At 44.3% G+C, this 12,866-nt stretch overlaps 2 protein-coding genes across 3 annotated transcripts in view; one reads left to right on the plus strand and one right to left on the minus strand.

Moving 5' to 3' along the window:
• The window catches only part of bmb (brambleberry), a 34,033-nt gene extending 27,979 nt beyond the window's left edge, over nt 1-6,054 (plus strand). Inside the window, exon 12 of the mRNA XM_067996433.1 lies at nt 1,870-6,054. Coding sequence (XP_067852534.1) covers nt 1,870-1,993 — 124 coding nt within the window. The 3' untranslated portion in view covers nt 1,994-6,054. The remainder of the gene's footprint in view (nt 1-1,869) is intronic.
• A 1,565-nt stretch (nt 6,055-7,619) lies between these two features.
• Nucleotides 7,620-12,866, minus strand: part of gfus.1 (GDP-L-fucose synthase, tandem duplicate 1) — a 35,601-nt gene continuing 30,354 nt past the window's right edge. For both annotated transcript variants that reach the window (XM_067968527.1, XM_067968546.1), the window contains 2 exons: nt 12,688-12,787; nt 7,620-9,841 (listed from right to left, as the gene is read on the minus strand). In XM_067968527.1, the coding sequence (XP_067824628.1) occupies nt 9,786-9,841; nt 12,688-12,787 (156 nt within the window). In that variant the 3' untranslated portion in view covers nt 7,620-9,785. The remainder of the gene's footprint in view (nt 9,842-12,687; nt 12,788-12,866) is intronic.

A 12,866-nucleotide genomic window follows, 5' to 3' on the forward strand; every position in this document is an offset into this window, starting at 1 on the left:
TGACACTAAAGCAATTAGTTGAAAATAAAGTAGACAAATAACCAGGTCCTACTGAGGATCCTGGAGGAAACTAAGGAAGAAATAGCATTGACACTAATTTTGTAACATTCAATGGAAAAGAAAATATTATTTGAGGACTAGAGTATGGCAAATGTGACTCCCATCAAAAAGCAGAGGGATAAGCTACTGGAGTCTGTTGTACAGGGTCAACTTACTAAGCACTGCATGGGTTTCTGAAAGGCAACTTGTGCTCAAACACCTTTACTGAATTCTTTGAAGAAATAAAAGGTCAAATAACAGAAATACAGTTGTGGTCTATATGGATTTTTAAAACATATTTGATAACTCAACATGAGACTTGTGGCAAAAATAAAGACACTAGAAATTAAAGACAATATGGCTAGGGGACAAAAGGTAGAGCTAAGAGTTCCTTGGACTGGTAATATGCAGTGTTGGGGCTGATAGATATAGATATCGTCATCAGCAAATTTCAACTCTCCGATATCATCAAGTTGGGAGGTTAGGTATGGCAAAATGTGATGAGGATTGTGAAAGACTGCAGGAGGATTTAGGCTAGCAGTATGGGACGACAGGTGGCAGATACAATTTAATGTAGAAAAATGTGACAATCCATTTTAAAGTAAGAAAATGTACCTTCAATGGCAAGTGTTAAATGGTGTAGCAGGATCTTGGTGTGCAGATACACAGGAATATACAAGACTGGAAAAGATCACTGGTCCATCTGGCCAGCTCCAGAGTTCAAAAACTGAATACACCATTCACTACCTGTATCTTTGATTTTTCTCACCAAATGCCTGTCTGGCTTCCTCTTGCTGATATCAGCCTTGATTGCATCCCCAGGTGGTCCAGTCCCAATATTCATTGGCTGTGAAGCACTTTGGGGTGTCCTGTGGTTGAGGCATTATATAAATGCAACTTTTTTTTGCCCTCTTCTCTCTCTTGCCCTTTTTTTCTGCTCCTGAAAGTTATACCTGATCTGTCCATTCATCTTTCCTCTCCTGAGTTTCATCCCATGCTCACTCATCATTCTTGAGACTGGTAAACAGCTTCTCCAGGTTCAACTTGTCATTTCCCTTCAGGGTCTTGATGCCTTCATGAGATCCCCTCTCAGCCCTTCTCTTTAACGTAAACAGGCCATTAAAGTTGGCAGTGCAAGCAAAAAAAAGGAAGATTCCTTGGTTTTCTATTGAGGTATAGAAAACAAAATGGTTAGTGTTAAACAAGACCTTAATTATGTTGGAGTATTGTGTACAGTTTTGGGTACTCTATTATAAAAGGCACAACATAGATTCACTCTATTAAGGAGAATGAAAGGTTATAGTTGTGAAGAGACATTTGAGAAGCTGGATTTTTTTTTTTTTTGCCTCAATTAAAGTGGAGAAACAATCATTTACATAGAGGATGATCAGACTACACAATTCTGTTACAAGCTGTTGAAGCAGGGTTTTTTAAAAAGGGAGCAAGCAGAGTGGGATTAGTTTTTTTTTGTGGGGGGTGGGGGGTGGGGGGAAAAAGACCAGAGGACAAAATACCCTGTGTTTGTGCTACTGAAGGCTCTTAATTGGACAGGGCCCTTCACATCCAGTTGGTCATCGTGCCTAAAAGAACAGGCTGGTGCTGTAGTTGTAGACTGGAGGTGACTAAGCATCCATACTGACTACATTTCCCTTCCCTCTCCGGGTTCCCCACTCTTGCTCACAGCCTCCTTCAGATATCATATCCCTAATTGAGGTCTGGCCAATAGACACCACACTATACCCAAAGTTTGATTCTACTTTTCTCTTCTCGATGAATGAGCAGTTGAGCTGAGGCTAACCATGCAACTAACATTTTTTCCCTCCCCCTCAGATCCCTGTCGCAGAGGCAACCTTGTTGCGGCGTCACCAAGTCTGGTCAGCCTTGCCGAAATAAAGCCGTCACCGGACAGGAATTTTGCCGAGTCCACAGTTCAGGACAGACTTTGTACAGTTAAATCAACTTCAATCTGAATTGCTGGTGCTTAGTTCAGGAATGTCAAAGCTGTTCTAAAATTCAGTTAATTTAATGTTTTTAATTTCTTGGTTTTAAAGTGGGTGGGCATCAACTGGGAGAATTCCCTGACTTTGGGTCAGCACTCCATCACTGAAACATTCCAGATTAATAATGGTTCATTGGTTCACATTGTTCAGTAACCAAACTGAGCAGAATAAGCAGTAGAACTGGTTTGAACAAGTCAACAGAAGCATATGGTTGTGTTAGTTAATAAAAACTGGAAATACTCAGCCAGTTTAGTTCCAGGAGCTTGACATTAGCCTGCCTTTTCTCTTACTGTGCAGGTCCATCAGCAGTTAATTATTAGCATTTTTTTGTTTTATCCCTTAGTTGATCTTGATCCTTTTTCAGAACAAGATGAAATGGTTATTTTTAAGGTGTCCTATGTTGCATTGTGTACATGGGATGACTGATTCGTGTCCCTGGGAGGCTGGTTACTACCTGTGAGTGCCCAGCTGCCAGCATGTAATCCAATTCTACTTAGAATCCAACTAACCTTGATTTTCCCCATACCTTCTGTGACTATACTGGCTTGAGTAGGATGGGAAAGTCTGATTGGGTTGTGACAAAATAGTGCTCCTTCCAGTGAAAAGAGAATTGAGTTGCCAGCCATGAAATATTGTCACAATATACCTATTAACTCTGCACAAAACTCCAAGAAGTGTGTTTCTCTTCAGGTTTTTTGTAAACTAGTAGGCATCAGAGTCCTTCCTGTTAAAAAGCAATTTATTTTGTGTAATGTTATCCAGAATTGTTTCAATCTGTTTATTGAAACTCTAGTAGTGGCACACAAGGCTAAATACTGGCCCTGAACCTCTGCTGCTAAAACCAATTCTCTGCACTGCTCCTACATGTTCTATTTTCAGATAACCCTCATAACATTTGTCATTTACTTTAGTCAATATCTGCTTACAGAATTACCTGAGCACCTTGCTGTCCCTCACTTACTCACTGATTCGCCACGTGCTCTAAATCTGCAGCACTGGTGAGTACAGCAAGTATCCAGTGTACATTTTAACCGTTTGTAGCCAGACCCCCACTGCAGTGAATTCTTAGGTGGATGGGGAGGGAGAAGTTTTGGATAATCCTGTGAAATAGCCACATTAAGAACTTTGAATAAAATGAGGATGTGGTGGAGCTGGGAGTGCCCCTTAAATGGGTAACTGAATCTGTACCAGTCAGTTTACACAGCAAAAGCTCAAAGGCGTTGCAATACCCTTAGGAGCCAGGTTTTAAAGAAAAGTTTATATTCTTGTAATACATTTTACTGAAGAGGTGCTTTGGTTTTAATGGTGATGTCCTGAGCAATGGAAACACTGGCCTGTGGGCCACGTCTGACCTGCAAGCTCTGGCAATCTAACCCGTGAAGCCCAGGCAACTCCGTTCTGACTTTATTGTTCACAAGTTTGACCTGATTGAATTCTCTGGGCCTGAAGATTTATTCCTGGCACTTTTGCCTCATCAGTGGATAAAGTTAACACTTTGTACATGCAAACAAAGTTTAATGGGAACATTGATCAATCTTTTTGTGGCTGAGAGTTTTCTTGGATATGCACATTAGTCACAAAACCTTGAATGCTCCTGTATTCATTCATTTCTAATCAAAATATGCCAACATCCACTCTGTAGCTTTTTGGGGCAATGGCTTGCTTCCAATTTCCTTTTTAAAAAATTTGCCAGTTTATGCAGTGTAAGCACTAAATATCTGATCACGCATGAATCCATTTGGAAAACCTAAGTTTGATTTTGTTTCAAAATTAAAACAAAAGTCATTTGTTATGGTGCAGCCTTTATAAACATTCTCTGAGAGCCTCGCTGTCTTGGTAGTTTCTGAAACTAAAGGTGACACTCTACCAAACTTTTGGGTAACAAAATGGTGCCCATCTAACTGGACATAGAATAGTACTGTGAAGGGGGCCCACTCCATTCTGTACACCTCAGTAGGACAGCCCATCAACATTTCTGTTCAATGTGGAGTTGTAAAGGGTAAATTTTCAACATGTCTGGGCAGCTTGCCCACCTGTAATAGAAATTGCCCAATTTTGGGCAGTTGATCTGCAAAGCCTAGGGAAGTTGAAAATTTACTCTGTAAAAGATCTCTGCTTGTCCATATATAAAGATAAAAATGAGAACTTTACAAAGTGTATACCTATCCAAAAATGGAGCCTTTTCTACATTAGACTTAGTGTTAGATTGTGGTGTACTGTCTCTCATCTGGAGCCTCATCTTTGTACTGAATACCCCCTTTTTAAATCCCCGTAATGAAGCTCCTGGCACCCGACAGGTTCTCACTCGAGTGTTCCTCCACTTCCCATCCATTATATTTTACTTTAGAAGTCATTTTAGTCAATCATGTGGGTGTGATTGGGATTACTAGCTGGGTCCTGCCATACCTATGCAGCTTGACTTTATTTTGCTCCTCTCCTGAAGTTGCTAATCTCTCCCTGGGGTAATGATCATCCTCTAGTAACTTGCCTAAGTGGCCATTATCTACATGTAAACAGTAGACTATTTAAACATAGGTCGTGCTATGGCTGAACCTGATTCTGTCATCTTCCATTATCCCCACACACTTCCCACAGGGATCCTTGGATTGGGAATTGGAACACTAGCTTTTTTTTTTCCCCCAGGGACATTAGAGCTCCTACTATCACCACCCTAGCTGACATCAGCTAACTCAGCACAGATTGCAGGTTGAGCTGAGTGCCCACTTGCCTGCAGTGTTCTGGAGGTTATTGTTTGTATAGTGCTGCAGATGGATGGGTGTAGTTATACTGGCTGTCCACACTTCTGTGGTGGGATGGACAGGAGCTCTGTGGGTGCAAGCTAGCTCTCACTCTACCACAAATTGCTTTCTCTGGTTGTTTGGTTACTGTTAAGTTGACTGGATAGTCAGATTTTTCAATCTGAGGAAAATAAAATGGGAACGCAAGTGGTGTCCTGGATGCATCTGTGTAATGGCTGTAATTCTCAGCTATTTTGATTCCTAGTACTTGGGGATGGTAACATTAGTCATCTGCCTCTTGTATTAAATCTGAACTTGTGCTTATGTATGAAGAGGCAAATGCTTATTGATATCAAAAGATTTTTTTTTTGGTGTTCTAGTTTCTGTTGACTTTCTGTTAATAACCATGAGCTGCTCCCTGAAGTAGTTACTGGGGTAGAAATGAGAAGGTGGTGATCTGTATTAATGGACCAATTAAAATACTTGGTTCCTATTATGGATTTTGCACCTTTTTTATTGCAGTAAAATTGCTGTTTGTAAGCCAGGTTTGAACAGCTGTTTTGTTAACTTTACCAGTAAAGGACTCTGCCCAGCCAAATATCATGAATGCTAATTGCCCTTCATGTGCCTCATTACAGTTCTGCATTGTCTGATCGTGTTGTGAAGTCCCTTTGACATTGTTAATTGAAAGTACAGCTTTTCATTGGAGATGGTGGAGCCCAGGTTAGTGAATCTGGCTTAACTATAAATAGTGGTGTATTCTGAATAGCTTATAGCCCTCATTCAAAAAATTCTATGTCTTAAAATTGGCCAAGCAGGCTATTTACTTATCTGGGGGGTTAACTTGACTTCAAGGAGGAATTCACTTGCATAAATATCAGTGAGTGTAATAAAAGAATGGTCGTGCCTGGCACACTCCAAATGAGGTCTTTGGTCAAACAATGACTCCCTTTTTGTTCAGTCTTCACTGTTATAGATATATTACTGGGGAGGCAGATGAGAAAGGAGAATTATATAGTTTATGCATGACATTTTCAGAAGCATCCTATGTGGCTAGTCGTTTTGTGTCTGCCTCAATCGATTTATACCAGTTGCACTGAGACACTTTTTTTAATGTTTTATTTTATATTGATATGTCTCTTCTATGGTTAAAACACTTTGGAAATGTGATGGTGGGAATACTTGTTCCTTGCTTAAGGTTACTTTTAATCATTCTCTCAATTTAATGCTGCTGTGTAATACAGTTGAGGTGTAACTAAATGTTTGCCATATTCTAATCTTGTAAACTTTTAATTGTTCCATAATAAATATTTATTAATTTCTAAACCCAGACTCTGCATTGGATTTTTATTCCCCTCCCTTTTTAAGCTTGCAGAAACAAGTTGAAAGTCAAAGGTGGGGCTTTGGCAGAGGACACAACTTGCATTTATATAGCACCTTTTTTAGGAGCGTTAACAAACAAAATTTGACACCAAGCCACATAAGGAAATATGAGGCCAGGTAACCAAAAGCTTGATCAAATTGGTTTAAAGGAAAGAGGCTGTGAGGTTTAGGGAGGGAATTCCAGAGCCAAGGGCCTAGGCAGCTGCCAATGGTGGAGCGATTTAAAATCGGGGATGCACAAGCAGCCAAACTTGGAGAACTGCAGAGATCTGAGTGTTGCAGGGCTGGAGAATGTTAGATAGGGAGGGGTGAAGCCATAGAGGGATTTGAAAACCAAGACGAGAATTTTAAAATCGAGGCGTTCTGGCAGTCGACGTATGTCAGCGAGTACCGGGCTGATGGGAGAATGTGACTTGGGATACAGACTGCAGAGTTTTGGATGAGCTCAAGTTTATGGAGGGTGGAAGATGAGCGGCCGGCCAGGAGAGCATTGGAATAGTCGTAGAGGTAACTGGTATGGATGAGGGTTTCAGCAGTGGTGGAGACAGGTGATATTCGATTAGGTGTTCTTGCTTGCCCAATGCCCAGGCTGTGACAGTGAGTGAAACTGGGAGATGCAAAAAAATCCTGTGGTGTTGTAGAAGATGATCTTTCTCACTTCTCTAAGCAAAAGGGTATATTACTTCTGGTTGCTCAGGGTAGGGTTTGTCATTCTGCATGAACTGGACCATAGTACACTGCTGTGATAAGTGTAGTTGTTGGTATGGACAAGATCGGGCTTGGCTGCGATACACTCCATGGTCAGTTAACCTCTTGCCTTGTGCAGTATTTTGGGAGGGGGTTGGAGCTCATTATTGTTTCCCATAATGTGTATGAGCTTTAAGAGGCATGCGGGGGTGGGAAACTGGAGGGAAATGGAGAGAAACCCTTAGTGTGTAATTGTCAGGACCTGCAGTTAATCACCAAATCTCAATTCACCAGCCAGGTGGAGATAAGAATAGACTATCTTGTCAGTACAAGATTGCTATCTTTCCATTCTTGCTGGACAAGAAATGGCCTGGCCCCACGCACTGACGATTTGCATGTAAATGTTGGGTGGATAAGGGCAAGGCATTGTTCTCCTCTGCAGTTCCCTGGCCCCGACCATCATTAGCTGAGGGATGACTACTGATCGGCTCCTGCTCCTTGGTGAGGCAACCTTCATTGCTGTATTTCTTCCCCCCCCCCCCCCCCCCCACCTTCTCTACAGCAGTCCCTCAATCCCCACCATCTGCAGCACAACACCACTGTAGACAAGCTCTTATTCCAATTGCATCCAGCGGCCCAATTCTGCAATGGAGCGAGGGGCTAAAATGCACTGCAGTAAAATGAGGTGGAAGGTCAACAGTATCTAGTTTTAACTCCCTATAAGGAGTATTCAGGGGAGGAAGTGAGGAGAAATTCAAAACAGTCCTTGAAGTAGTTTGATTGCAAACTTTTAATATTTAAATCACCAGTGACCTTTTACAAAAAAAAATTATTGGTACAGCTTTTACATACACCAAAACCCATTTTCTCACTACAACCAGAACTTTAAAAAGTTGCAATATTCTGCTAATATTGTGGAAAGACTGTTTTGAGTGGAAGATATTCACATACAAGGAATGGAATCTAGCATCCACTCCAATTAGTGCCCCCCCTCTCTCTCTCTCTCCATTCCAACCTCTACACTGCTGTTTGAGGTGAGAGCAGAGGGGCCTATGCTCTGGGTCTGAACACCGAGAGCTCAGTGGGGAGGGAGGGCACAGCCTGGGTTAGTCATTGCCCTCAGCACCTGGTCCAACCTGTGGCAAAGCAGGAGAGGCTAGAGATGGGCCCTGCTCACAGGCTGCAGGGAAGAATGTAAATGTGGGTGGAGTTGTGTTGCCTGTATGGTGAGCCTCAATGCCAGGCTGCAGCAAAGGACCCTGGAAGAGGATGGGAGAAACTAGAGAAGATATGCTCTGCATCAAAGGGTGAACACCTTCAACAAACCAATTAAAACACAGCCAACACTTCCTTTTAACCCCACACAAACAAACTAAAAAATTAATGGGCCAGAAAGTGACTACAGGCACTTGTTTAGATTAGATCAGGCAGCACGGCATCTGGTAACAATGCTAAAACTACCCCCAACCACTCACATAGGCTCTGCTCCAACAACCCCTCCCAAGGAGCTTGTGCACAGACCCTACTCTCCCATATCTGACCCCCGGGGAGCCCTCGCACAGACGCCCCCCACTCTCCCATATCTGACCCCAGGGCTATCCTCCCACAGACCTCTCCGACCCCAAGGCTGCCCTCGCACAGACCTCACTCTCCCATATCCAACCCCAGGGCTATCCTCGCACAGACCCCGTGCTCCCTTAGCAGACCCAAAGTATGTTCATGCAGAGATCCCCCCCCACCCCAATCCCTTGGAAAACCCCAATAACTACCCAAACAAGCGTCAAATGTAAAAGTGACATTCATGTTTTTAAACCAAAAAGAAAAATCAAGTCTCACAAACAAGCTGGCAGGAATTGCTCGAGCTGTAAAGTAACCAGACGCTCCCAACAATAGATGAGATAGCCCACAGTACGATGATTTAAACTGGATTCATCCCCTTTTAGAAGTACCGTGTTCAAGGAATCCCCCCCCCCCCAAACAGTGTCATTTGTTGCTTAGTTTTTTTAAAAAACATTAGCTACAACTGTTCAACAAGACCTTCCTAACCTCATTCAGACTAATGTCCAACACACAACAATATTTCCCAGCAACCCACTCCCAGTGTAGTGCAGAGAGAAGCTCGGGAGAGGTGAGGGAACGCCTAAAGATATTTACCGAGAGAGCACATGTTGGGGCTCACCCGGTAGCTAAAACACCCACGGTGGTACCACAGCACACCGCCCAGAAAGGTCTGGTCCCAGGATCCCTCCAGCTACCTACCGAGCCGACCACTTCACCACCACCAGGATCGGCGTTCCTCAGCCAAGGGGCAAAAGAAAAATCACCAGGATATGAAGAGAATCGGACTGAGCTGTAACGCCTTCTACAGTTGAATATCCTGCCGCCACTCCCGCTCTACTCTTGCACAAGGTACCACTGGGCTTGCTGCACGCATGGACCCACATGCACAAATCAGCGTCACCACAGGCACAGCTACAGGGAGACTAATCAGAAATGGTAGAGGGGGTGAGGGGGGTGAGACAAATGGTTAAGGAGAAATGGGATCAACGTGTTTTTTTTGATTGGTGACACAAATAACCCAAACAGCCAATCATACACAAATCTACAGCCAATTGCCCGTCAACAGAGACATTGCACTACACTGACCCCGAGATAAAACAGGAGTCAACCTGCACCATCCTGTAGCATTGCAGTGCCCGGTTAATGTTACTGTAGCAAGCCCGTGGTACAATCCAGGCATTTGGCTGGACAACAGGCTGCACCGGTGGGGAGTCCGGACAGTCGGGGCAAGGCCTTGGCTACACCCTCTGAATTAGGCCCGTTGCTACATTATATAATACAGGTATCTACTGCCAACAAAATTCCAAGCCCCTCAATCACTGAGAGCACGTGTTCGACTGCCCACAGACTGACCGTCTACCCTCCGCTCGCCGCGTCCTCACTTCCTCGCCATCTCGTAATTGGCCGTGAACCAGTCGCAGGTCTCCTTGATAGCTGAAAGAGATTTTTGCTTCGAATTAAAACCTAGTCGTCTTTTTTAAAAAACACGTTCACAGTTTGTGCCTCTTTGGGGAGGGACAAGGATTTTTTTTAAAAGAGATATATTCAATTGGTAATAGTAAACATAAAAAAAAAGACCCAACACAAAAAGTAGAAACGGGGAGACAGCATTCAACTCATCTTAGTCCACATTCAAGGCCAATCACCTGGACCAGCTCTTATCTCCCAGAATCATGTGTTGGTCTGACTGGGGTGGCACATTACATCGAGTCTGCAGCACAGTATCAGGCCATTCGGCCCAACTGGTCCATACCAGTGTTTATGCTCCACAAGAGCCTCCTCCCTCCCTCCTTCATCTAACCCTATCAGCATATCCTTCTATTCCTTTCTCCCTCATGTATTTATCCAGTTTCCCCTTAAATGCATCTACACTATTCACCTCAACTACTCCTTGAGGTAGCGAGTTCCACGTTCTCACTACTCTCGGTAAAAATTGAACTAGTTGGGTTTTTACGACAATCCGGTTGCTCTTATGACCCCTTTTTATTTCCCCCCCGATGCCAGCCCAGAAAACACGAGATTCGCTAAATTCAATTTCACAACTGGCCACGGTGGAATTTGAACTCACGACCATTGGACGACTCTACCTTAAACTGATCTTCCATCCAGGCCATTGGGTGGCAGTCTAGTCCAATAATGCAATTAGTGCGAGCAACTTGCAGCCAAGTGGACAGGGCAGCCGTCTGTGAGCAGATCGCTTGCTCTGTGCCACCCATAGTGTCAGTAATGGCATTTGAACAAAAACAATTAGTCAGCATAGAAGCATCCCGCACAGGAGTACCACAGGGATCTGTGCTGGGGCCCTTGCTGTTTGTGGTCTACATTAACGACTTGGATATGAATGTAAAAGGTATGATCAGTAAGTTCGCTGATGATACAAAAATTGGTAGGGTGGTAAATAGCGAGGAGGATAGCCTCAGTCTGCAGGACGATATAGATGGGTTGGTCAGATGGGCAGAACAGTGGCAAATGGAATTTAACCCGGAAAAGTGCGAGGTGATGCACTTTGGAGGGACCAACAAGGCAAGGGAATACACAATGAATGGGAAGACCCGAGGCAAGACAGAGGATCAGAGGGATCTTGGTGTGCAAGTTCACAGATCCCTGAAGGCGGCGGAACAGGTAGATAAGGTGGTAAAGAAGGCATATGGGATACTTGCCTTTATTAGCCGAGGCATAGAATATAAGAGCAAGGAGGTTATGATGGAGCTGTATAAAACACTGGTTAGGCCACAGCTGGAGTACTGTGTGCAGTTCTGGTCGCCGCACTACAGGAAGGATGTGATCGCTTTGGAGAGGGTGCAGAGGAGATTCACCAGGATGTTACCAGGGCTGGAGCGCTTCAGCTATGAAGAGAGACTGGGAAGATTGGGTTTGTTTTCCTTGGAGCAGAGGAGGCTGAGGGGGGACATGATTGAGGTGTACAAAATTATGAGGGGCATAGATAGGATGGATACTAAGGAGCTTTTTCCCTTCGTTGAGGGTTCTATAACAAGGGGGCATAGATTCAAGGTAAAAGGCGGGAGGTTTAGAGGGGATTTGAGAAAGAACTTTTTCACCCAGAGGGTGGTTGGAGTCTGGAACTCACTGCCTGAGAGGGTTGTGGAGGCAGGAACCCTCACAACATTCAAGAAGCATTTGGATGAGCACTTGAAATGCCATAGCATACAAGGCTACGGACCAAATGCTGGAATATGGGATTAGATTAGACTGGGCTTGATGGCCGGTGCGGACACGATGGGCCGAAGGGCCTCTATCCATGCTGTATAACTCTATGAGGAGGTGGCCATTCGGTCCATCGCCGGCTCTTTGAAAGAGCTATCCAATTAGTCCCACTCCCCTGCCCTTTCCCCACAGCCCTGCAAATTTTTCCCTTTCCAGTATTTATCCATTGAATGTTCCTATTGAATCTGCTTCCACCGCCCTTTCAGGCAGTGCATTCCAGATCACAACAACTCGCTGAGTAAAAAAATGTTTCCTCATCTCCCCCCTCGTTCTTTTGCAATTCCTAAACCAATCAGTAATTCCAGGATATGACATCAGATTGAAAAATCCGTGTGGATTATTTATCAAACGAAATACATCCTCTCTCAGTATATGACGAATATAGGCACAGACAGTTCTTGTAGAACAAGTGCGTTCTGACTGTATTTGTAAATGCAGATTGTGTGTAATTAGTGTTTAATAACTGATCCCTATTGCTATAATACACTGTTCAAATTCCCTAAAGGTAGAAATCGCCGGTAATCCAGAGGAGTGGAGAGGTTGAAGGATTTCTCCCTTCCTCTCCTGAAAATGCCAGTTCAGGATGCGGTTCTCCGGGTCACAGGCGCTTTGGCTATGCCTCACGTGTGAGCCTCGATAGTGAGCGGCGGCAGGCTATTTAACCATGGGAGGCATCACCCACCGAGCCTATTCGGGCACTAACACGACAGAAATCACTGGTTAGCAATCAGCAGCAGGAACACTGGATTGGGTTTTCCCACTCCCCGACGTCAGTGGTGCTGAGGCCAGGTCAGAGGTCAGCTAACTCAGGACAGACTGGGCCTTCCCCGGGTCTGCGTGGCCCAGCACCTTGCAACACGCAGTGCTTTTACTGAGGCCAGAGAGAACACGCAGACAGGGCTTTTCAAATCGAAAGGTTCAGGGGCCGGATGGGTCATGTATTATGTTGGCTGGAGGGTGGTGGGTGTTAGTGCTGTGATTTACCCTGGCTAGCTGGCATTAGAAAGGGGGCATAGATACTCTGGAGGATGGTGGGTGTTGGCACTGTGACTCACCTTGGCTGAAGGGAGTGAATTTGAAGTCTGGCAGGTATTTCCTCAGCTTGCTGTTACTGGCTGTCTTCTTGTACTGGCCATCAGATTTGCTTGTGTCAAACTTGTTGCTCATAATTAAAGAAAAAGAGAGAAAGTGTGCGGAATATCTTTGGGTGCCAGTCGGCATCGCTGCTGCGATC

Source organism: Heptranchias perlo, chromosome 2, assembly GCF_035084215.1.
Source record: "Heptranchias perlo isolate sHepPer1 chromosome 2, sHepPer1.hap1, whole genome shotgun sequence".
Classification (NCBI taxonomy): Eukaryota; Metazoa; Chordata; class Chondrichthyes; order Hexanchiformes; family Hexanchidae; genus Heptranchias; species Heptranchias perlo.